This window comes from Hemibagrus wyckioides, linkage group LG24, assembly GCF_019097595.1.
Source record: "Hemibagrus wyckioides isolate EC202008001 linkage group LG24, SWU_Hwy_1.0, whole genome shotgun sequence".
Lineage (NCBI taxonomy): Eukaryota > Metazoa > Chordata > Actinopteri > Siluriformes > Bagridae > Hemibagrus > Hemibagrus wyckioides.
The window spans coordinates 9,547,586-9,570,406 of NC_080733.1; the positions used below are offsets into that span (position 1 = coordinate 9,547,586).

A 22,821-nucleotide genomic window follows, 5' to 3' on the forward strand; every position below is an offset into this window, starting at 1 on the left:
AAGAGAGGCGGACAAATCAGCAGCATACAGATCTCCTGGGATAATCTTTTTTTTTTTTTTTGTAGTTGGCCAGTGGAAAGTAGATTCAAGAACTAGAGAAAGAAAATAAACTCTGCTTCCTGCCGACTTTGCATTTGTTTTTCATTTGGTGTTTATGTTTGAACATATGTGCTTCAGTTTCGCGACACACCTCGATGCTCCAGCAAGTGCATGCTTCCAAACTGGCCAATCTGGCTGGCAGTAGATTGTTTTTTTACTAGGTGGATTGATTAGCATGCACAAATGACAAGTGATTTATTAATATATTTATTTATTTATTTTATTTTATTTTTTAATCAGAAATGCTCAGCTATCAGCATTGTGGGAACACTGATAAAACTGTGCAAAACAAAGTACAGTGCAAAGCTGTTGTATATACAGTAACTCTCCTGCTAGCACAATAAACACAGTGTGTCACCTCGCAGTTAAGCATATCGGGAGAAAACATGGACGCAAGCCAGATTGGAATAATTAACTTGCGATGTGAGGAGAGAGCACCATAGCTCATAGAAGAAATGTTCACTAATGACTTTTTGTTGAGGTCACAAACACAACGTGCAAAAGGATTACAGTTATACAGTCATCCCCTCTACAGGAAATAAAATGCTGGTTTATTTTCTTTAATCTATATTAACAGACTTAACAATCTATGTTGCCGAGCTATGTTACATAACATTAAATATCTTTTTTTTTTCACCTTTAAGGTATCATTTAAGCCAGATCTAGTCATTTCTTATACTGTATTTGCTATATCAAATAACGGAAATGTATTTATAATGCATTATAAATTTAGCATTCATGTATAGTGTAAATCAGTTTTCTTCATTATTGCAGAATAATGAAAAAGATGTTAATAATTATCTGAGTTTTTATGCCTGTTTGATTTGCAGACGCGGGGCCACAGTGCACTTCTCCTGTGATGAAGGTTATGAGCTGCAGGGTTCCAAGAGCATAACCTGCATGCGTGTAACTGACAACTACGTAGGCTGGAGTGATGACCGACCCATCTGTAGAGGTACTACTCATGCTCACGTGCTCAATGTCAAATTTCTATCATTTAGAAAACATCGCACATGCTATATATGTGTTTTATATGGGTTATATAATAGAGAAAGGACACAGCGTGAATGAGGAAAGAGAAGCTAACTAAGAGAGCAGACAATCTGTATAGCAGATTTCCTAGGAGGGATAAGATGCCTATCTCTTTACTAATCAGCTTATTTAACCACACTCAGCACTGATTAATGACTTTATTAAGCTTTACTAATTTTCTGATTGTGATTGTCCTCAAGAGTTCTTTGCTGAGTTGCTTTTCTGCTGCAATTGTTTCCTCTTCACAGTGGTGTTTTCAATGCTGTGAATACCATGTCCAAGGCCAACAACAGAACCTTTTCCAAAAAAAAAAATGCTAGGCAATATGAATGCAACTAAAAATCAGCTAAAATTATGGAATCTTACACAGATCATATGTTATTTTATGTTACCAAACCTTGTCACTCACTCATCTTGTTTTCAGGTTTCAACCAATTACATCCAAAAATCTTTAGCTACAGAACCTGTATACTAATCTAGCTACTGTATATAACTTATCTAATGTTAGTAATAATAGCAACTGTTCTGATGATTACAGGTTTGGCTAGAGACTACAGACTAGTTTACTAGCTGGTAGCTAGCCTGCTACGTACACAGATGGTAGAGATGATCGAAGTCTTTAATTTTATGTTGTAGTTGAAGAAATTCAGCTACTGAAAAGTGCTTAAAAGATGACCATATGAATTGCAATTCAAATGCTGAAACCACTGAAGTCTGTCACACGTGCACTAGTTTTACTATTCACCTAGCTGGCTAGCTGTTAAGAACAGGAAAAAGAGAGAGGACATTTGCACTTTCCACAATTGTTAATTAGAGTGTAGATGAAGTGTAGAGAGGCCATTTGTCCCATTTACATGAACTTCGTATATAATATGCATATCTACTGAAGTGAAGTGTTGCAGAAGTACATATAAAATGTTCTAACTTCGAGAAGGCTAAAAACTTTTCAGCAGCTTCCTGTGTAAGGTGTATATTTGTGTATTTTTTTCTCTCTTTACATCATACATTAGGCCAGTAGGGATTATCCTGAAACAGATGTGAGTATGGTAAAAGATGTCATACAGGTTAATACACTTTATCTTCAGGTAACCCACAGTGCATTGCTGTCTGCCCTGCAGCCTACAGATTCCTCACATTCCAATTTTCTTGTCTAGGTTACAGTGTGTCCTCTACTGCTCGCTGAGACACACACACACACATAAATACACACACAGCATATACTAATACACACAGATACATACACAATAGTTAATATGTGCTCCTTGGCCTTGTGATATTGATTTATTTCTGTAATATCATTCATCACACTGTGGACTATTAGTCTTTCATTAGCACACTACATCCCCTCTGTTACTCCAACAGCCTCGGCACAGCAGATACCATGCTACAGCAGACTGCTGGGGAAACTTAGTTAGACAGCTCTAAGATGGAAGACTGCAGTTGCAGTTTTGTTTTTGATTGTTTAATGATCAGTTTTTGGTTGGTTAGCTCACACAGAGTATTGGACTGTGCCCTTGTGCAAGAAAAAGAGGAATAGATCTCAGATGGAGAAGGTATTTACTAGCAGAGACACCCTACTGCTCTGCACTACAGCCCCATTAGTTATGCGAAGAGTGGTGATATTTGGCTTATGCATTTTAAAACCTGTTCCAATCAATTGTCTCTTTTCCAGGAATTATTTATCTTGTTTCATTTGAAAACTTTTGTCGTAAATGCCAAGTTACTCAAAAACCACCAGAAAAGAAAGACACTGATAAAAGAAACTTAATGTCAGACTAAGCATCCAGTTTGTCCTTATGAACACAAAATAAAAAGGTTGTTTCAATTATTTAGAGATGCTTGAGGACAGGGTTATTCTGTTTTTCCACAAATAAATTAGGTGGCTGAACTTTGGGATGTTGATTAGTTGCAAAGTGATAAATTTTGCAGGATTTAGTCTAACTGATCACATCAACACAAACTGTACAATACATAAGAAATAACAATAATGAGACGTTTCAAAAAGAGCAATACCCTATACAAGCTATGATATTTTGCCCAGTTAGTGAAACCTTCAGTGGTCTAAAATGGCTCTTTGGCAGTAAGTCTCAGTAGGTTCAAGTCAATCTCATCTTCTTTATCCAAGGCGTCTTTATCTAGGCTACTTTCTCATACTTCTCTGCCTTCTAGTGTTAAAACACCTAGCTCTGACTTAGGAACCCTGGTGCTAAATTTCACACTGATTCAATTCAGCCAAAATGGTCTGGAAACACCTCCATAGAGTAAAGGTGATTATCTAATTATCGAAACTAATTTGCTTTACTTGTACATTTGAGAGGTTTTTTTTCCTGCTTAAGTGATTCCTACCTGCAGGTTATTGTATCATAGCTTATATGTTGTATGTGGAAAATATGGTTCATCTAATTGAATATAAATAACTTATATTACTGCAGTGTGGAAACTGAGGATGAGCTCCCCAGCATGCTGAGATCATTTTCTCTTTTTTGCTAACATAATATGGCTATATTTACCTAAGTATGCATATTTTCTTCATCAATGACTGTTTATACTAGCACAGATTCCAGTAGCTAATATGATTAGCAAGGTACGAAGGCACATTCTAGCTAATGGGTCATATTGGCTATTAAAATTCTACTTTACTTTGACTAATTCATTATCAAAATGTGCCACATTAGTCATGGTTATGACCAGCAAATTTACAGAGACTGAATAAAAAAGGAAAAGAAAGCAGTTTCAAAGAAGCTAAGTAGGGGAAACTATAGGTCAGTTGCTTGCTAGGGCATTACAGGTAAACTCCACCCTAAAACACAGAAAGTAATTTCCACTTTTACCTCATTATTCCTGTGTTAAGGTCAGGGATGTGTCATACTGACACCAACGGAAGACATTGCTAGCACAGTTAGAGTGGTATTTGGTAAAGAATAAATCAGTGATTTCAGACATAAGTGTTAACGATTGTGTCTCTGAGAATGGATTGCTGTTAACGCTTAACAACAAAAGAGCAAGCTCTTTTCATTTTCCAGCAATGTTCAGTTTCATATTAATGAGAAATCTGACATTGAATGAATAGAAACGCTAGAGTCAGAGTTACAGAATGCACTTCAGCTTTATGATACTGTTGCACTGAGATACTCAACTGAGCAGCGTACATGTCAGTAAGCACAAGGCCACTGATGTTGGAATAAATGAGTAGAGTGCTACTTCATCGCTTGCTAGAAATGAATCAAAAGCTTAATCCCAAGCATTAGTTTGTCAAAGAGAATTTGGGAACTGAAGAAAACCTTTAACTAGTGAAAAAATGACAATAGACCAGCATGGATCTATCCATTGAAACTGGATGTCACACAGTTAATTATAAAGACTATACTATATAAAAATATTTTTTCTTAAATTTCCAGCTATATACACTTCTAGATCAAGATCACCACTACCGATAGCAGTAGCTATACTGAAAAAGAAAAAGAAATCTTGAGGAAATGACCCATAACAGAAATTAAGTAAAATACCAAAGAGCAGAGATTATATGTATTATAATATGAAGGTGAAAACTGTGGTCAGTGGGCCATGGTGCTAATTAACTTTATAAAAGACTTATTCTTTAATGTCAACTTGTCAACTCACCTTTAAGTATGTGAGGACGTGTGTGTGTGTGTGTGTGCGTGTTCGGGTTTGTGTGTGTGTGTGTGTATGTGTGTGTGTGTGTGTCTAGCCCCCTGAGGAGCTCACCTCATACATAGCTCATTAAAGAGCTGCAGCTAGTCCCAGACCTGCAGACTTGTTCATTTACTGCAAACACTGACTATGCCCTCCTTCCTCATTAAGCAGCGAGCACTTTCATTTGGGAGGGCTTTAAAGTCCTCCTAGAGGACACTAAAGTTACTTAAAAGACTCTACTCAAATCTGAAACTACAAAAATATGGAAAGTCACAGAAAAGTCATTTTGTCATCAAACACATATAAACCTCAAACAGCACCTGTTGTTGTGGTCAAAAACATCATCCCGATATACACCACTTTTTGGCGACTTGGAAAACAATTTTTACTGTATTTGTCAAATATTGGCCTTAATCCAAGCCTGTACTACTATAATTGCCTTCTTAAATCACTGAGCATGCAACCATGATGCACTAGTTTATAGGCTGTGCGGGCAAACAGGTAATTGCACTTAAGTGAACTCATTTAGAAGAGCACATTTTCAAAAATACTGGGAGCGCATAAATCCCTGCAAAAATGCCCAACGATGTGTTGTTCTCTCTAGCTTACATTAGGAGGTTTTTGCTTGGTTTTGTGTTCCAGGAAGAATAAAAAATTGCCTCCAATAGATGAGTGACAGTTATGTAAATGCATACAAATCACTTATTTTATTTCATAAAATACTCATACAAAAACTCACAACCTTTGTTAAACTAACAATACAAGTTTTAAGAAATTAATTCAATACAAATCAACAATGTTAAATTTGTGCAGTTGAATTACAGAGGCTATATTGTGTTTTAGTTTAATTTAATCGGTGTAAATTTCAAACCCTGGTAAGCTATAAATGTGTAGATCATACCAGTTTAACAAATGCAGTAGTGAACACAGTCAGTCTGCATAAAGATCAGCTCAGTTTGTAATGAAATACCAACTGTCAAAATGTCTGTGATTCTTCTGCTCAATCATATTATCATCAAAATCGAGAAGAGTGCTTATAAACTCTGTACAGAAGACAGCAGAAGTTTTAAAAAGGTTTAGATGACTTACTTTTCCATTAATAATAAGAGAACATAACAGAACAGAATTGACTGAAGTAATTTGCGATTATTCTTCCACTGATGTTAGCATGAATTGAGTTTAGTTGAGTAAAGGAACCAGAATGAGGCTTGAGATTAAATGCTGTGAGCGATTCTTGCCATGTGAGTGAAAATTTCTGCAGAATTTCCGTAAATCTGATATTATCACAACACACATTCATCTACAGCCCTCTTAAATTCATGTACATCAAACATGAGTACAGCTGTCACAGTGTCTTCACTGGTAGGAGGTTAAAATAAGAATCCTGTGATTGAAAAATCACCAATTAAAAAAAAAAGAAAAAAAAACAAAAGAAAAAAAATACAATAAAAAAAAAAATAATGAACAAAACAAATTAAGCAAATTCACATATTTTTGGATGCAACAAATAAAAAACAAAAATCCTGGAGGGACCGATATATGTAACTGTAGAACTGTAGGCCTTTCGGTGCAATTATACTAAATCATAAAATGAAGATTTAAAATATATACATAAAACGATAAAATATATTTTCACTTCGTGGGTTGACCAGATTTTAAAGTGATAATACTTTACTTGCGGTTAGGATACATGCAAAGGAAAACGTATTTCAGTTCAGGAATGACTGTAATTTTCAGAAATATAGAAATTCCAAAATAAATAAATAAATACAAAATGCAGGCTGCTATATAAATACATTTTTTGGGGCAACAACTGTTGGTTTTGAGCCTGGTCAATAATAAAACAGATAAATTGACTTATATACAGTAATCTCTCTCTCTCTCTCTCTCTCTCTCTTTCTCTCTCTCTCACATTCAGCACCCATGTGTGGAGGCCAACTTCGAGGCCCCAGTGGTGTGATTACTTCTCCCAACTTCCCAGTCCAATATGATAACAATGCCAACTGCACTTGGATCATCACTGCTTCAGACCCTTCCAAGGTACGTCCTCTAAGAACCACCATTTGCTTTCTCACATGATCGCTCTTGTGGACCCCTCTATTAGTTTTGATTTGTGAAAGATCTTTCCTTCATGGTCTATAAATATTGATGTTGATAGAATATCGATCACATGATTGAAGCTGAGGGAAGAGAAAGAGTAAAGGAATAAGAGAACTAAAGGAGGACACTGGTGTCACTTTGAGTATGCTATTACAGGAGGGACAAAGCTATGGTGTTGACTTTGGAGCCTAGTTCAAGGCCACGCTTGGGCTCGCTTGCCAAATTTCTTTCTCTGGGCTCAAACAAATGGTTTTACAAATCTCTACTCTTATCACGCCAGCTCAGTGGGTAGAAACGGGGAGGAGACTCGACACTGCCTGGGCTCTGGGAGAGTGGTGCAGATGAAGATGGAGCATGGCTGTTCTTACTCTTTCTAATCGTAATGACATTCTATTTTTGTGTCGTCCACAATGGCGCCTAGAGGAGACGTGAGGTCAGCCATGATATTGAAGCGAAACTAGGGCTATGTGAAATGTACCTGACAATGAAAACTGTATTTGCTACACTGAGCCAGTGCCCAAACCCCCACACTCACAGGAGGCTGTGCAGACATCAGCCAGTTTGACATTGCCTCTTATAGTGACTGCTAACATTAATTATATGCAGCTTTTATGTTAGAAATAATGGAAACATTAAGCTATAATAACTCTTTGTCACAGTAAGAGTAAACTTAAAATAAATTTTCCATTTGATCACTGGAAAAGTGGTTGAGGCTGAAAATGTGTGAAACTAATTTGTCAATTTCTCTGTGAAACATTTTTACATAGAGACTAAAGTGTTCTGTACAATTATATGTAGAGCACGTTTTAGCAAACGGTTAGAGATCGAAACCCAAGCCAGCAAAGAAAATGAGTAAAATGAACAGATCAGGTCGTATGAGGCTGTACCGAGCATCTGTTGAGTACCTAGAGAAATGTGTGCATTCATAAGCAGAAAATGAGAGAAAGCAGGATGCATCAATTTTGGAGTGGCAGGACATTTTTGGAAATGATTCTCCCAAACAGAGTCAATATGTGAGTCAAGACTTTCTGTTCTAGATGAACGAATCCCATGGAAGCAGGAAAAGATGAAATTATGTGCTCCCAGACAGCAGAGGCAGATTCTTTCCACTTTAATTAGCAGTGTTTGTTTGTTTGTTTTGTATTTTTATCTTTATTCTTCTGGTATTAAGTGCAATACTGACGAATCCCATTTGTCTAAAATTCACTTTAGGCTCAATTTTGAGTTTCTGTGAATTTCATTTTGTTTAACATAATGTTTGAAGCATAGTATGAAATTTGAATATCTTCTCCTTAGAGCTTACACAAGCCAACACTTTTAAAAAACTGAATTGGTAACACAACAAAATCTCACAGAAGAAAACATTTACACAAAACTAATCTGCAGCAAGTAGTTTAATAAGGTAATAAGGTAAGTATTTACCTATAACCATGGTAAGTATTTACCTATAACCATAGTGTCTACTGGGTTAGGGTTAGGGATAGGTTTTGGGTTAGAAAAAAAAAGTACTGCCACTTGTCACATGACTAGCTATGCATTTTGAGTAAAACTGAGTTTGGTGAATTCAAACCATTACTTGATAAATCTTAACCTCTCACTAGCCATCATTGTGTTGCTCCTGAGGTTCATTTATTCAGCAGAACCGATTTGCCCCAGTGCTCTGAGTTCCCAGGCTGCAGATCAGTGCCGACCTTCATATCATTCCATAAGTTCATATTTGCTCCCAGCATTTTGTACTCTATGAAAGAAGATTAGAGCTCAGGAGATTACAAGCTCTCAGAAACCCACAGAGAGTCTACTATGTTTACTGTCTGCCCATAAAACTGCCAATCAATACCACACCTACTGTTTCCCATGAGACTGCAAGAATGGTGCAGGCCTTACTTACTGAGGACGACATGGTGAGGAATAACAGAGCCTGGAAAAAACGTATGAGGGGAGGAGAACAAGCGAGATGAAGATCCATTTATCTAAGATCTGACCCAGAATGCTGCTTCCTCACCCCTGGCAATTTTCATTACCATAGGTGTTTACCATAGGACAGAATGCAATTTGCATTTATATAAGCTTTTTCATTAGGAGTTGGCTCCCAAACATTAAGAATTTGGCAGAAATGTGGCAGACAATTTGAAACAGTAGATTAGACAGCACGTTTTTTTCTCCTTACATGTTGTGGTGTTTTTCCGGTGCACAGCCATGTTTACTGACCATGGGCCATGTTCAGAGTTGAGTTCAATACATGTAGTGAGGAGTCAATACTGAATACTACACATCAGTATTCAGAACTTAGACAGACTGACTGCTTGAACAGTTTTGCAGGATTTGTGCATGCATGGCAAAGTTTGCATGCATGGCATTTGAGTGCTTGCTATCATTTTACTCTAAATCATCGATTGTCTCTTGGTTTTAAACTCCATTATATTACATTCAGCAGGAAAGAAAAAGCTTTCCTTTTTACTCCACATTTTGTATCCTTTACATTGTTTTCAGTGTTAAAGGCAAGGGTTTGGTTCAAAGGAAGTGGTAGAGACTATCCAGCAACCCAGATTTTCCCCAGTTTCTTTTTCTTTTTTTTATGTTTCCACGAAAGTGATCCTCCTGAGTAATGAAATAGAAAAGTGTTCACCCATTTATCTGGAGATTAGTAGTTGGAATAATGATGATTCAGCTGTCCATAGCAGAGAGTCCAGGAAAGCAGGATATAGTGAAATATCACTAAAATATAGTGAAATGAAACATTTCTCAGGGTCCATGAGTTAGGCCACTAACTGGACAGCTTCTCCTAAAGGAAGCATGTTTTGGTTTGGCTTTGAGAGAAAAGATTACAGCATTCTACCATCATTTGTGTGACTTGTTTCCACAAGCAGTTCTCCAGCATATCAATAAAAAAAATGGCAGTGCTTCATTTGTGGTGCTCTGTATTTTCATCAAGTGTCATGGTCATGGTCATGTCATGTCAAGTCAAGAAGCTTTAATTGTCATTTCAACCATATATAGGTGATGCAGGCCATAGTGAAATGAAACCTTTCTCCAGGACCATGAGTTTCACCACTGGCTGGACAGCTTCTTTTAAAGGAAGCATGTGTTCGATTTTTCCATCCAATGATGTTGTATGAGAAGGAAGAACTGGCTGGTGAGTGGGAATTGTCTAAGACAACAATGTAAGGAGAATGATTGGCGAAATAAAATTGGCAAACTACACACAGGTGATTTACATAACCTGAATGGAGGTCTTAGAAAATCTACTAGGGTCAGTTGGGTAAAACTACCTCAACTAAATATTGATTTCATTTTGTAACTCTAAATTTAGCTCAAACTGCACAATCAGAGAGAAAGCAAAACATCTATATTTAATCAATCATTTTCACCATTTTAGCATCCAGTTGATTATAGCACCATTGACCCATCATTCTTCAACAGATGGTTTGCTAAAACCTATTTTCTGTTCCTATATGAAAGCAAAAAACAGAGTAGGAAGTGATTTTCATTGTGTGCCACTCAGATCATTCTCTGCTGTGTGCTTTTTGCTTGTTTTTCTCAACTTTGCCGTATTATTTCACTTTTTTTACACTTGCATGACGTTGCCCTTGATCACCAGCCTCATCCACTTGCCAGTAGTATGGTATGATAAATCCACATTTTACCTACTGTTCATAGTTTCATACTTTTTTTTCTGAGCATAAACTCAGCTACAGTAATACAGAAACAGGAAGTAGTTCAGGTTCAATTGCATTCTGCGATCGTGAAATTGGACTGCTGATGAGCTTGGTAGATGAAAGCGTAAATGAATAAACGGATAGTGGGGGTGTTATAGACTCGCTGCTGATCTGTGCAGTAATTGAAGCTGATGGGCTTGTGTGCAGGTAATAAAGTTGACCTTTGAAGACTTTGACTTGGAGCGTGGCTATGACACTCTAACTGTGGGCGATGGAGCCGTAATTGGGGACCAAAGGACTGTCTTTCATGTGTGAGTACTTTTGTCTCTAGCACGTTTGTACTTGATACTCTCTATTGCTTTTTTCTTTTTCTCTCCTTGCTGTTCTCATCTTTTAACCCTCACATTCTCTATTCTTCCTCCTCCTCCTCCTCCTCCTCTCACTCTGTTTCTCCTCGTTTCATCAGCCCTCTATGTAACAGGGGATGGGAGAAATACCCCATGCTTAAGTGCCAATCACTTTGGCTCTCAAAGTTACAAGAAGATCACGCCTCCAGAAAAAAAAAAAGCTTGCTGCATATTGATGCCCGTAATGCAGTTTGCCTTACCAGATGCTCTGGAATGTTTCTCAGAGTGTTGTTATTAATTGTGCTGAAATTTATGGTGTACATAAAGTTTTATTGATGCTGCTTTATGTGCACTCTCTGGCAGAGCCTTGAGAGTGCTCGTGCAGTCGCTGAGCACGATTATAGCATCCCTGGGTGCTCTCTCTCTCTCTCTCTCTCTCTCTCTCTCTCACTCTCACGCTCTTCCTGGGTGCTCAAAACCTCAAATGGCCTAATGCGCTCAATTAGTGAGCCCCATAATCCCAGAGCCAGAGAAACTTCGTAATCAGCCAAGGCTTTTGGTATAGAGTACATTAGGATCAGGCTGTGCTCTAAACTTACCAAATGAGATATGTTTTCTGAATCCTATTTCTATTTGCAGGCTTTCAGGAACTAATACTCCAGACCTGGTGGTAAGCACCAGTCATCAGATGTGGCTTAATTTCAAGACAGATGACACCAGTGGGTCCTTGGGATTCAAGGTATCTTATGAGGGTAAGTCAGTTCAGAATACACAGACAAAAAAAAGGAATATATTGTGGTCCAGTTGTTTATTGGCATGGGCTAGTGGACTTCTTATGGGAGACGTAAACATAATGCATTGGTTCTGGTTTGGCATTTTTGGTTTTTGTGTATGGTTACTTGTGTGCACACAAATGTATGTACAATACCTGAAATCCATTTTTAAAACTACATTTAAAAATATAGTACAAACAGCTCCTGGCATAAGTATTTATGTATTAATAGTATTAAATGTGTATACATGATTTCAATTTAAATAGAAAAGGTCTGGAGTTTGTTATTTCTAAAGAAAAGGCATAAATCATGAAGCTATTAAGAAAATATCCAGAAAAAAAGTTTTAGAAAATGATAAATCTGAATATGGCAAAAAAAAAAAGGCATACTGTGACTTCCTTGAAGGAGCCTGTCCACCAGCAGTCAATGACCGGGTAAAGAGGACATTAGTCAGTGAAGCAGACAGGACAGTTGACCTAAAAGTGCTGATCTTTTCACAGATATTTTCACTCTGCCATCTCATCTCTGTTCGTTCTTTTATTTTTCCACTTCTGCATTGGGTTTTCCTTTAATTGTGGTGAAAATGTAACCTTTCATCTTACTTAAAAAGCCACCACAATTGTCATCATAACTCCTACTAGTATTTCCAAAGCTTTGTTCTTCTTCCTCAGCCTACCTCTTATTAAATATTTCTTCATCTTTAGATGAGAGGAAAGAGAGGCTCTTGTTTAATAATGCACACTCTTTCTAAGGGGCTTATTCTCCCCTTTGCATTGTTAGAAGCGTCTCCCCTCAGTTCCCTCTGACTCTGTAATGATGCTGCTTGCCAAAATCTGTGTGTATTTGTCTACCATGACAGCACAGCATGATGTTCTCTATCCCACTTACTCAATTTTTCATAATTCCTCTGCATAATGTTTCTCTCTTAAGATGTCAAAGGGTCAAGTGCGGACACCAGGTTCTTCAGAAAGTTCCCCTTGTCTTTAAAAAATTATGTTAAAAAAAGATGTTAAAAAATTTAATGGGAGTCTATAAACACCTTAGTTTTTGTTTTATTTATTTATTTATTTATTTATTTATTTATTTATTTATTTATTTATTTATTTATTTATTTATTTTAACAACTGTATCGAGCTACATGCTGGGAATGCATCTAGCTTCTACTTTGAGATTTGCTCTGAGCCTTGAGGCTCTTTTTTTTTTTTTTTTAATCTGCAAAATAACAGGAAAGTAGAGCAGAGTACTGTACACACCCCAGCATAATTAAAACAATGAGACAGACTTAATGAAGTTGAAGATGAAGAATCTCTTTTAATCTCCTTCCTTTGGAAATGTTTCCCCAAATTATTTTAATTCTTATTTCCATAGTTTTAGCATAATTGTTGCATTCATAGTGCTCAAATGCAGGTGCTTTCTTTATCACTGTCTCTAACTCTATCTCACTTGCTTGGAAATAAATGTCCGTGTTGAGAGATGCCTGCATATACTGAAAATTATACGGAATTATATTTGACATTAAGAATAAGGGATTTCTGAGAATGACTGCAGGGTATTAAAGAGACAGCAAATGCCTCATTACTGCCACTGGCGCATTTATGATCTGATCTTCTATTAAGGCAAGTGCAAAGAGACACGTGCCACAGGCTTCTCCTTTATAACCACTTCAGGCTTTGAGACGTTGAGCTTCTAATCTCTCCCTCTTCCATTATTTTCATCCCATCTTCCCTAGATATTCTAACTGCACAGCCCCAAAGGGGGCACAAGCTCTAATTTGGCATGCATGACAGGGCTTCTGAATTTCCGTGTGCAAAATGAATTCAGTATGCTCACTGTTTCTGGTTAGAGCATCTGTATCAATGTATGTGCCTTCTTAATTTGTATCCTAATCGTTTTATTGCTGCTAAAGTATTTGATCGTACTGATTTCCGATTGTCACAGTGTTTACATTTAAATATTTATCACAAGATTGTAAATGACATGCTTCCTACAGTACATGGCAAAAACACCTACACACGTGCATATATGTGAAGTCTGAACTCGACTGAATGGTGACTGCAGTTGCATTTAGGAAAGCATTTCCACATTTTGCAAGGCTGGGTGAATTTATTTGGACTCTTGCCTTCCTGCATTATTAGTAATCCTTCACTAGGAAGTCAGTGACTTCCATCTGGATTTGCAAAAGGGAAAAAAAAGAGGAAAGTGACAGGAAAATAAATCAGTGAAAAATTGAAATGAGTAAATAAGAAATATCTGGCCTTATGAAAGTGCACATGTCAGCTCCTAGTGCAAGAGACAGCATTTTGTACTAGACAGAGGACATCTGCAGCAGCTCTGACATGTAGGGTATGTGTACACAGTCCATGACGAGAGAGAGAGAGAGAGAGAGAGAGATTGTGTAGAGCTGTCAGAGGCCTTCTGTCTTGCCTGCCTGCTGTGACCATATATATGTAGAGTCTCCATTAGTGTAGCCCATGTTAGAAAAGCAGAGCTGCCGAAAATTGTCACACACTCCTACATTGCTGCAAGTTGTTTAGAAGATACTGATAAAATATGACATAGGAGAACACCTGAGATGTACTACGTACTACATTGACCTGTAGTGCATTTAAAATATATTACATAAATCCTGTATAAATAGCTTGAACCACTTAATATCCAAGGAGCTTCTAGTGTTTAACAATTAATAGGGCTGAATTGTCAGTGGCTTGAATCTGTGTAATTAGTTTCATCTGTGAAGATTGCATTTGTTGTTAAAGAAAAGGACAAATCTACATGAAAACCAGAAGCCTCACTAATCTTTATTGATGGTGTAACTTATGCCGGGAGCAGCAGAATGGATTTAGAAGTCTATAGAAACCTACAGAAAAATGCATCCGATCTATTTGGGAGGAAGTACATCATGCAGTAAGGCAATGACCCAAAACACACTGCAAAAAAATTCACAAACAAAGAACTTCATCTGGGGGGAAAAGAAAAGGTTTCAGACCGGCCAAGTCAATCACCACCAGACCTTAACCCAACTGAGCAGCATTTCACCTCCTGAAGAGGAGACTGAAGGGAGAAGCCCTTCAAATGGGATCTGTTATGGAGACAACCATTCATATTCACCTCTGGCACACATTTTTCAGTATGGTGTTATTCTTTTTTTTCTCCATTGAGACAAGACTCTCTCACACATTTCTCTCCTTTAATTTCTCAGTGCTTTCCCTCTATTTTACTGTTGCCTTCTGCTCACAAATGAGGCCTGGCATGCCAAGACAGGTAGAAGGAAGAGGTGAAAAGAGAGAGAGAAAAAGGAATTCATTAAGAGTGTGGGCCAGTCAGAGACAACAGTAACGACATGGCCAGTTTGCATGCATGTGACATGCTCTTGGCATGAGAGAAACAAGAGAAAGAGAGAGAGATAAATAGAGAGAGAGACAAAACTCAACACTTTGGAAACTGACTTCCGAGATACCTCCACAAACATGACAGTCTCATAAATGTAGATTGTGCTGGGTGTGCATGTTGACAGAATGGCTTAGAATAAATCACGTCCACTTCCTCGACTTTCTAAATTAGGTGCATGCTGAGACATTCTTTTTGAGGATACAGACAGGACATAATTGCATACTGCTTCGGCCAAACAAACCAGTCCTTCTATTCATACAGCATCAAGAACAAGTTCAGGTTAAGTTCCTAATGAGATTCCTGCATACCTTTTCCCTGTACAGGAATTCATAAACCTCACATGCAGTGCCAGGCTACTAAAGGTTAGCTATGTGACCTGTCTAGACATATTGCTTGCATTTATTTTGTAATATTTCTTTGTTAAAAACTCTCAAGTGCAGCTATAAGGAAGCAAAATCACAGCACACAAAAAAGGTTTTGACATGACTGTCTACCTATAATTCCCCTCTCTTCACCTCCTTCCCTTACTCGTGCTCTGTCTGTCACCTCCCAGCTCACTGCTCTGACATTATAGAAGTTATCATTTCCACTTGACTTCCTCTTTGGTGAGAACGGATCGCACTATAAGGGTAGTCTCTATCAAAGCACAGTTCAGTCTCCTGACCTTTACTCAAGTTCAGGTGCCATAAGAAGGCTTTCAGTCTCTTAGAGACAGTTGCTTAGATTGTGCTTTATTGACTTGTATTTTTGCTTCCTAAACACAATTTCAATTAGTTTTTTCCCTTGATTATTAGAAATCGACCAGGGAGGATGTGGAGACCCTGGAATTCCAGCCTACGGCAAGCGAGAAGGCACAGGTTTCAGGCATGGGGACAGACTGTATTTTGAATGTCTACCTGCCTTTGAGCTGGTGGGGAAGAAGAACATCACCTGTCAAAAGAACAATCAGTGGTCAGCCAAGAAGCCCAGCTGTGTGTGTAAGTACTGCAATTTTGCTTTCATTCTAAGTTTTATTTTACATGTAAACCTATGGGATTTTTTCACGGTTGAATGCTTTCATTTTTTTTTCTACAAGTGCACACCTCTAGAGAAAACACAACGTGATATCAAACATTTTTCATCAGCCATCCAGTGAGGTCGTAGCGTGGGCAGCAAGTGAGGAAAACAAACATGGAGGTAGTGGAGATGGAGATGGTGGTCTTGTTAGGGAGTGAAAGAAGGATTTTTAAGACATTGAATATTTTGTCAAATTGAAGAACACCTCCTCCTTGTCAAAGTTGAACGCAATCAATCTAATCTAATCTTCATAGTTAATAAATCTAGCTTACTAGCTAACAGCATTGTTATGATTAGCATATACCCAGCCTATAACCTGATATTTTCATCTTAAGAGTGGTCTGCCCTGCATTTTTGTCTCTATAAAAGAGGTCTTAGGTGTAAAAGGAGCCTAATACATTCAATTAACACTTCATCACGAATCATTTACATCTGTTCAACTTGCCTGTTGAGTGCCATGAGTTAGTCTGCAAATGTCAATGAATGTCTCTGCACTTAAACATCTGACAAAATTTCACCTTCAGTCAGTGACTTTTGAACAAACTCGCATTTAATCCATGTTACACTTTCAAATTTAATTGAAATATTCATCGCCTGCACTATATTTGGTCCTTAGTGTCAAATGAATAATGTTAGTAATTGCAGCATCAGCAATTAGGTCATGCAAATGAGTCGTGATGTTCTAGGACAGGTAGAAAGTTGAGGGAAAGGCAGGGGGAAAAAAGTCGAATTCATTAACAGACTATTACAGTACATTTGGTACACAGTGATGATGAGACCTGCATACATATATCCACATTTATAAAAAGGATATTTTTAGACATCTCTAGGAGTAATGGAGGAAGAGATAAAGACCTAGAAACTAGCATCTGTCTGTGGATGTGCCTCTGGAAGTATAAGAGTATGGAGATGGTTTAAGTGGACTTATTTAAAGTTGACCTCTCAGATTGTGACACAGCTTCATATCTGATCTATCCTGTGACTTCAATTAATTAATTCAATTAATGTGACTCAAATCAATTCCTCAATACAAAATGCCATGCATTTTATTTTCATTAACTGCCACCTAACATTAATATAAAATATCTGACTAGCACTTTAGCTAGCTATTAAAATGTTTGTATTTCAGTACTTGTTAGTTAATTACTAGCCAATAATTTTCTGTTGATTAATTTTACTTAGCTTAGTTTTAAGTTGGTTAACAATGAAACATTGTTTTGAGAAAACCTTAGCTAGCTAAGTTAGCTAGCAGTTCTAATTAGCTAACAAGATAGTAGTTATTACATAGCTATGCTAGGTATTTTAATTAGCTAGTGTAGGTTAGCTGAGTTAGCTCGCAGTTCTTATTACAGTTCTTTACAACAGATAACTTGTCAGCTAATGTTAGCTAAGTTAGCTATTGATTAATAAAAACATTAGCTAAGCTGGAAAAATGTTTATATTTTTTACCTTTGTTTAGTCAAAGAATTTTTGTAATTTGGTGCTATTATATCTACATGTTCTTGTTTAAGAAATTGATTATCAACAAAGGGTGGTATAGGATAGACTTTTTTATACAAGCTAAATATACACCAAGTAGCATAGTAATAACTAATATTATTTTTTTTTCTAAATGAATAGTATTGAGATCGTTGCAATTTGTCACTGGTGTTAATGCAATAGAAAGAAATTTCTCAAAAACAAAATGATCATTTTCTCATTTCTCAGTCTCCTGCTTTTTTAACTTCACTACACCATCTGGAGTTCTGCTCTCACCCAACTACCCTCAGGAGTATGGGAACAACATGCACTGTGTGTGGCTGATCATTGCTAAACCTGAGAGCAGGATCAACCTGGCTTTTAACGACCTGAGCATGGAAAAGCAGTTTGACTTCCTGTCCATTAAAGATGGGGGAAAGGCAGAGTCACCCATTTTGGGCAGTTTTTCCGGAGATGTTCTGCCATCGCCCATCACCACGAGTGGACACGTAGCACGGCTGGAGTTTCTCACTGACCACACCTATACTGATCGTGGCTTCAACATCACCTTTACGAGTAAGTTCTGGTTCATCCTGCTGTTTCTCTTCTTCTTTTCTTGTGGTACTTTAACAGAAGGGGTGTCATTTACCCTGTGTTATTCATTTATTTATTTATTTTTTAATCGTTTCTAAATGTTAAATCTATGAACAATGCTGCTTTAAATCTACAAACAATTGTTATGCAAGTTTTCTTTGCTAACAGTGGCTACATTTTGCTGTTCTTTGAGGAACAGGGTTGAAAGTATCAGGGTTGGGTTTTTAGTATAGAACTATAAAGTGCATAGTCTACATTGGATGAACCACGAAAGAGGATGTCTTAAGAGTGAGATCTTAAATGGATGCACATGTTAATGGAAAAACGGAAGATATAAATGATTCAAATTCATCGTAAAGTGTAGTTATAGTTATAGATAAAAAGTACTGTACAGCAGCTGTATTAATGTTTTATTTGTTTTTTTTCTGAAATGGTGGACATGGTGGCTTAGTAGGTGGCATGTTTGCCATGCAGCTACAGAGGTTGTGGGTTTGATTCCTGCTCTGTGTGCATGCTATCCCTGTGCTTCAAGGGTTTCCTCCAGGTACTTCAGTTTCCTCCCTCAGTCCAAAGACATGCGGATTGGCATCTCAAAATCTGTCCCCCATCTTGTGCCCAGAGTCCCCTGGTATAGGCTCCAGACTCCTCACAAACCTGTGGAGGTGGTTCAGAAAATGGATATATAGAGATTTTTTTTTCTATGATGTGAATGTGCAGGTTGTACATGGCAACCCTACAGTGAAATCCATTGTAGCTTATGTAAAGTGTCTTCTGCATACTGAAAAGCATTTTTCTGTATTTTATTAGTTTAATAATAACTGTTTGAGGACAGTTGGCATAATAACGGCTATTATGATTTGGATTGATATCTTTATTGTATTTAGTTATGTGCGTCCTGTCTAAGCTGAAAACTGGTGATGCGTTCTGTCATTCTGTCACTCTGTTCTTTTGTTTGAGAATATGATTTTACTTGTGCTGTTGTTTTCAGCTTTTTAACCATTGCACAATGAACAACATTCTCTAAATCCTGCCCCCAATGGGTTCAGTCAGTGTACATTTGCATTTGTACTGCAGTAACATACCGAGAAACATTTGAACGTTTGAGCTTTTTTTCTTCTTCGTGTGTTGGTGTTGTTATTTTCAGATCAAGAGGCTGCCTTGCCCTGAATTTGTCTGACTTCCCAAAGAAGCTTTATTGCAGTTTTACTACTTTCCATTCTAACTTGTATGTGCACTTAATCATCAGAATCTTCTGGATATTTCTTCACCATCACTGTCCTCATTACATTCAGAGTAGCAGCTGTTGTAGGAGTTTAGATGTAGGTTTATTAGTTTGATTAATAATTAATATTGAGATGATTAAGTAGCAGATATGTGTGTGTATGTCTAATAAACTACTTCCATGTAGATGTTGCATATAAAGAAATTAAGCAGATTTAGTTCATTAAAGATGTCAAAAGGTGATCCAACATCACACAACTCCCCTTTTTGGCACTTTTTTGGGGGAGACGTGGGTGGATAACATCACTCATGCTAATTAAGAGGATGGCAAATTCTAGTGAAAGGCTAGCTGGCAGTTTAATAAACTGAGTGATCGTGATGGATGAGATACAACGCCTGTTTGGGTGAAGCAAATCAGACTAAGGATCCACCACATTTCTAACTTGTGATGTGAAGACAGACGGACAGGTGGAGAGAGAGAATTAAGAGAGAGAACAGTAGATGCCATCTTCATAAAGTAAGTGTTTCCAAGATGTGCAATCAACCAACTTCCTGCGGCACATAAATCAGTGGTATGTGCTATGTGAAATGAATTGATCTCAGAAACAAGAATGACAAGCAAAAAAGTTTTCTTGGAAGTTTCTTTGTTTAATTTATTAAGAGCCTGTGGATACACAGAATTTGGCAGCTTTACAAAAATGTAACCTTTTCGTGCAGCTCCAACACTACCTGAATTAAATGCAGATCAATATGTGAAAGATATGTGTGCATTTTTATGTGCTATCAGAAAGAGAAATGTGGATTGATTTTCAGAGGTATAGCCAAGAATGAGATCAGAACTTGATTAAAGACACATTGGTGGTGCATAGAGCTGGTGTGTTGACTGAGGACAGGAACTAACATCTTTAATGGAATAAACATGACTAAAATGTAATCATTAATAAACTTTTCTAAGTTAGAATCCATTATTTGTCCACAGAATAAATAATAATAATAATAATAATAATAATAATAACAATAATAATAATAATTATTATTATTATTAATAATAATAATAATAATAATAATAATAATAATAATAAATTTAGCTGCAGTAACAGCTTTAGGTCTGTTGAGCTAGCAGCTCTGCATGCTGTTTGGGAATTTACACCAGCTTCTTCAGGTTGGTTGGATGTTGTTCATTGACCTCAAGTTTAAACAGTGTTACAGATTCTCAATCTTAATTTTTTTTAAAAATGCTTCGTAGTTTTTAATTTTCCTCCTTTACTTCAGACTGACAGTCTCTTAAGTGACAGTTCAACTGAGGGATTCTTTTGTCCAGAAAATGGGAGCTGGTTTAATATTTCGCAGTTAGAAATCAATTGTGTCCTTGTTAAGACAATATCTGTCATCTGGAGATTTCGTAAGCTTGGGGTATAAATTATTACTGTAGTAATTATTACTGAATGTGTGAAAATCTACATTGCCTAATTGTTTAATAAGGCTGATTTGTTGGTATTGAAAGTTAAAATTTGGTGTTAAAAATACTTTAGAGCGTAAGCTAAAATTAGAATCTGACACAGTTTAAGGGAAAATTGCCAACAATTTTTTTTAAAAATATAATTAGCAAATCTAAATATGCTTTCTCACCTATCAGTCTGTTTAACAAGCCTGAATCTGATATCTTTGGCAGAGTTTCACATGGCCTGGGCTAAAAACATTCTTGTACACACAGAAATAGAAAACACAATAGAAAAAGGGTAAACAACCCTTCAGCAAATCAAGCAAGCATGAAAAAACAGAGAGAGTGCAACATTAGTAATTAAATAATAATATAAATACAAGACTAAAACAGTGCTTTTTTTCTTTCAAAGTTTACTTCCTTAGTTGGTTTGATATATGGATGAACATTCCAGCTGTGCTAAACATTATGCATGTATGAAAGCAAAAATTCCAGTGTTGAATGTACAGTATTTCGGTAACATACAGTATACATAATGATTAAATTTTATCAAAACAATATTGGACATTTTTTTTTGTTTAGATTACTTTCTAACCCTACCTAGGCTGTCTGCCTGCAAAGATCATGCTGGGTAAGGAGCCTGTTTATTAACCCAGCTGTAAAAACTGTCAATCTACATGAAGATGTCTAAAGCCTAAGCTAAGTGCTAGCTAAGTGTGATTATCTCATGGTTTGATCAAATGACTTGGATCATTAAATAAATATTGACATAGACAGAAACCTAATCAGTTCAGTTTGTGTTGACATTCCAGTTGCTCTGAAAATTCTCCTGCACTATAATCATGATCAAAACAGAGAAGAGTGCACACTTTACACATGAGACTCGATCATTCATTAAAAAAGACAATGCTAAGAAATATGTCCAACAGAACTGAAGAAATTGTTCAGCAGTTGAATATTCCTAGCTGATTTTAGCATATACTAAAATCAGCTCAAATATGAATAACTCGAGATGATGAGGCTTAAATTCTGGGAGCGACTTTTAACTCAGGTAATGAGGCAGAGTCTGGTGTGGATGATGTTGATAATCAACATGAGAACTCATTCCTCAAATTAATTGTGCTTTTAAATGATAAAGGAATGTAATGTTTGCCATAGGTTTTGGTTATAAATTTTAGGTAAATGTAGGTGGAGCTTTTTTCAGCAGAACACCCAAAAGGAGAGACAGATTTCGGTTCAGAATTTTCCAGAAATATATAATAGAAAATCTGGGCATGTGACAGGTTTTCTCAGACAAATATTCGCACTAGCCCTACTTATAAGAAAACTACTAATCATACAAGCATCACATTTCTTTTAGATTCAGTCTATTACTGAGTAGAGTAATGCATCTTTGCACATTGAGCATGAAATCACAGGATTTTTATATACAAAAGACCATTCTGTCACCTTTATGTATGACTTTGGAATACAATCCCTGTCGTAATGATGTTTTCAGCTGAAGGGGCTAATGATACTATTTACTCATGCATCAGTTTGTCAAGCAAAATCACATTCTGCAAAGACAGGCGGTTGGTCATTCTGCCAAATCTGCATGAGCTGTCTATAGTCTGCAGCTCTACTTATACTTATATGCTATATGTCTACAAAATTTTCGCCTAAACATATGCCTGTTTTTTAAATTCTTCTTCTATTTTAGTTGACCTTCTCTCTCTTCTTCAGCATTTCGCCACAATGAGTGCCCCGATCCTGGAGTTCCAGTCAATGGGAAGCGCTTCGGGGAGAATTTGCAGCTAGGTAGTTCCATCTCTTTCCTGTGCGAGGAGGGCTTTGTAAAGACCCATGGCTCCCAGACTATTTCCTGCATCCTCAAAGATGGCAATGTAGTGTGGGACAATGCTGTGCCACGCTGTGAAGGTCAGTGCTCTAAATGAATTTAAACAGGAGTCAGCCTTTGCCTATGTAATAGTCTCAATACTGAAACTGTTAATAAACACTGT

At 37.0% G+C, this 22,821-nt stretch overlaps 1 protein-coding gene across 1 annotated transcript in view; it reads left to right on the plus strand.

Moving 5' to 3' along the window:
- The window catches only part of csmd2 (CUB and Sushi multiple domains 2), a 287,362-nt gene that overhangs the window by 143,243 nt on the left and 121,298 nt on the right, over nucleotides 1-22,821 (plus strand). The window contains exons 9-15 of the mRNA XM_058378138.1: nucleotides 930-1,054; nucleotides 6,704-6,825; nucleotides 10,749-10,852; nucleotides 11,528-11,640; nucleotides 15,846-16,028; nucleotides 17,815-18,141; nucleotides 22,544-22,738. Coding sequence (XP_058234121.1) covers nucleotides 930-1,054; nucleotides 6,704-6,825; nucleotides 10,749-10,852; nucleotides 11,528-11,640; nucleotides 15,846-16,028; nucleotides 17,815-18,141; nucleotides 22,544-22,738 — 1,169 coding nt within the window. The remainder of the gene's footprint in view (nucleotides 1-929; nucleotides 1,055-6,703; nucleotides 6,826-10,748; nucleotides 10,853-11,527; nucleotides 11,641-15,845; nucleotides 16,029-17,814; nucleotides 18,142-22,543; nucleotides 22,739-22,821) is intronic.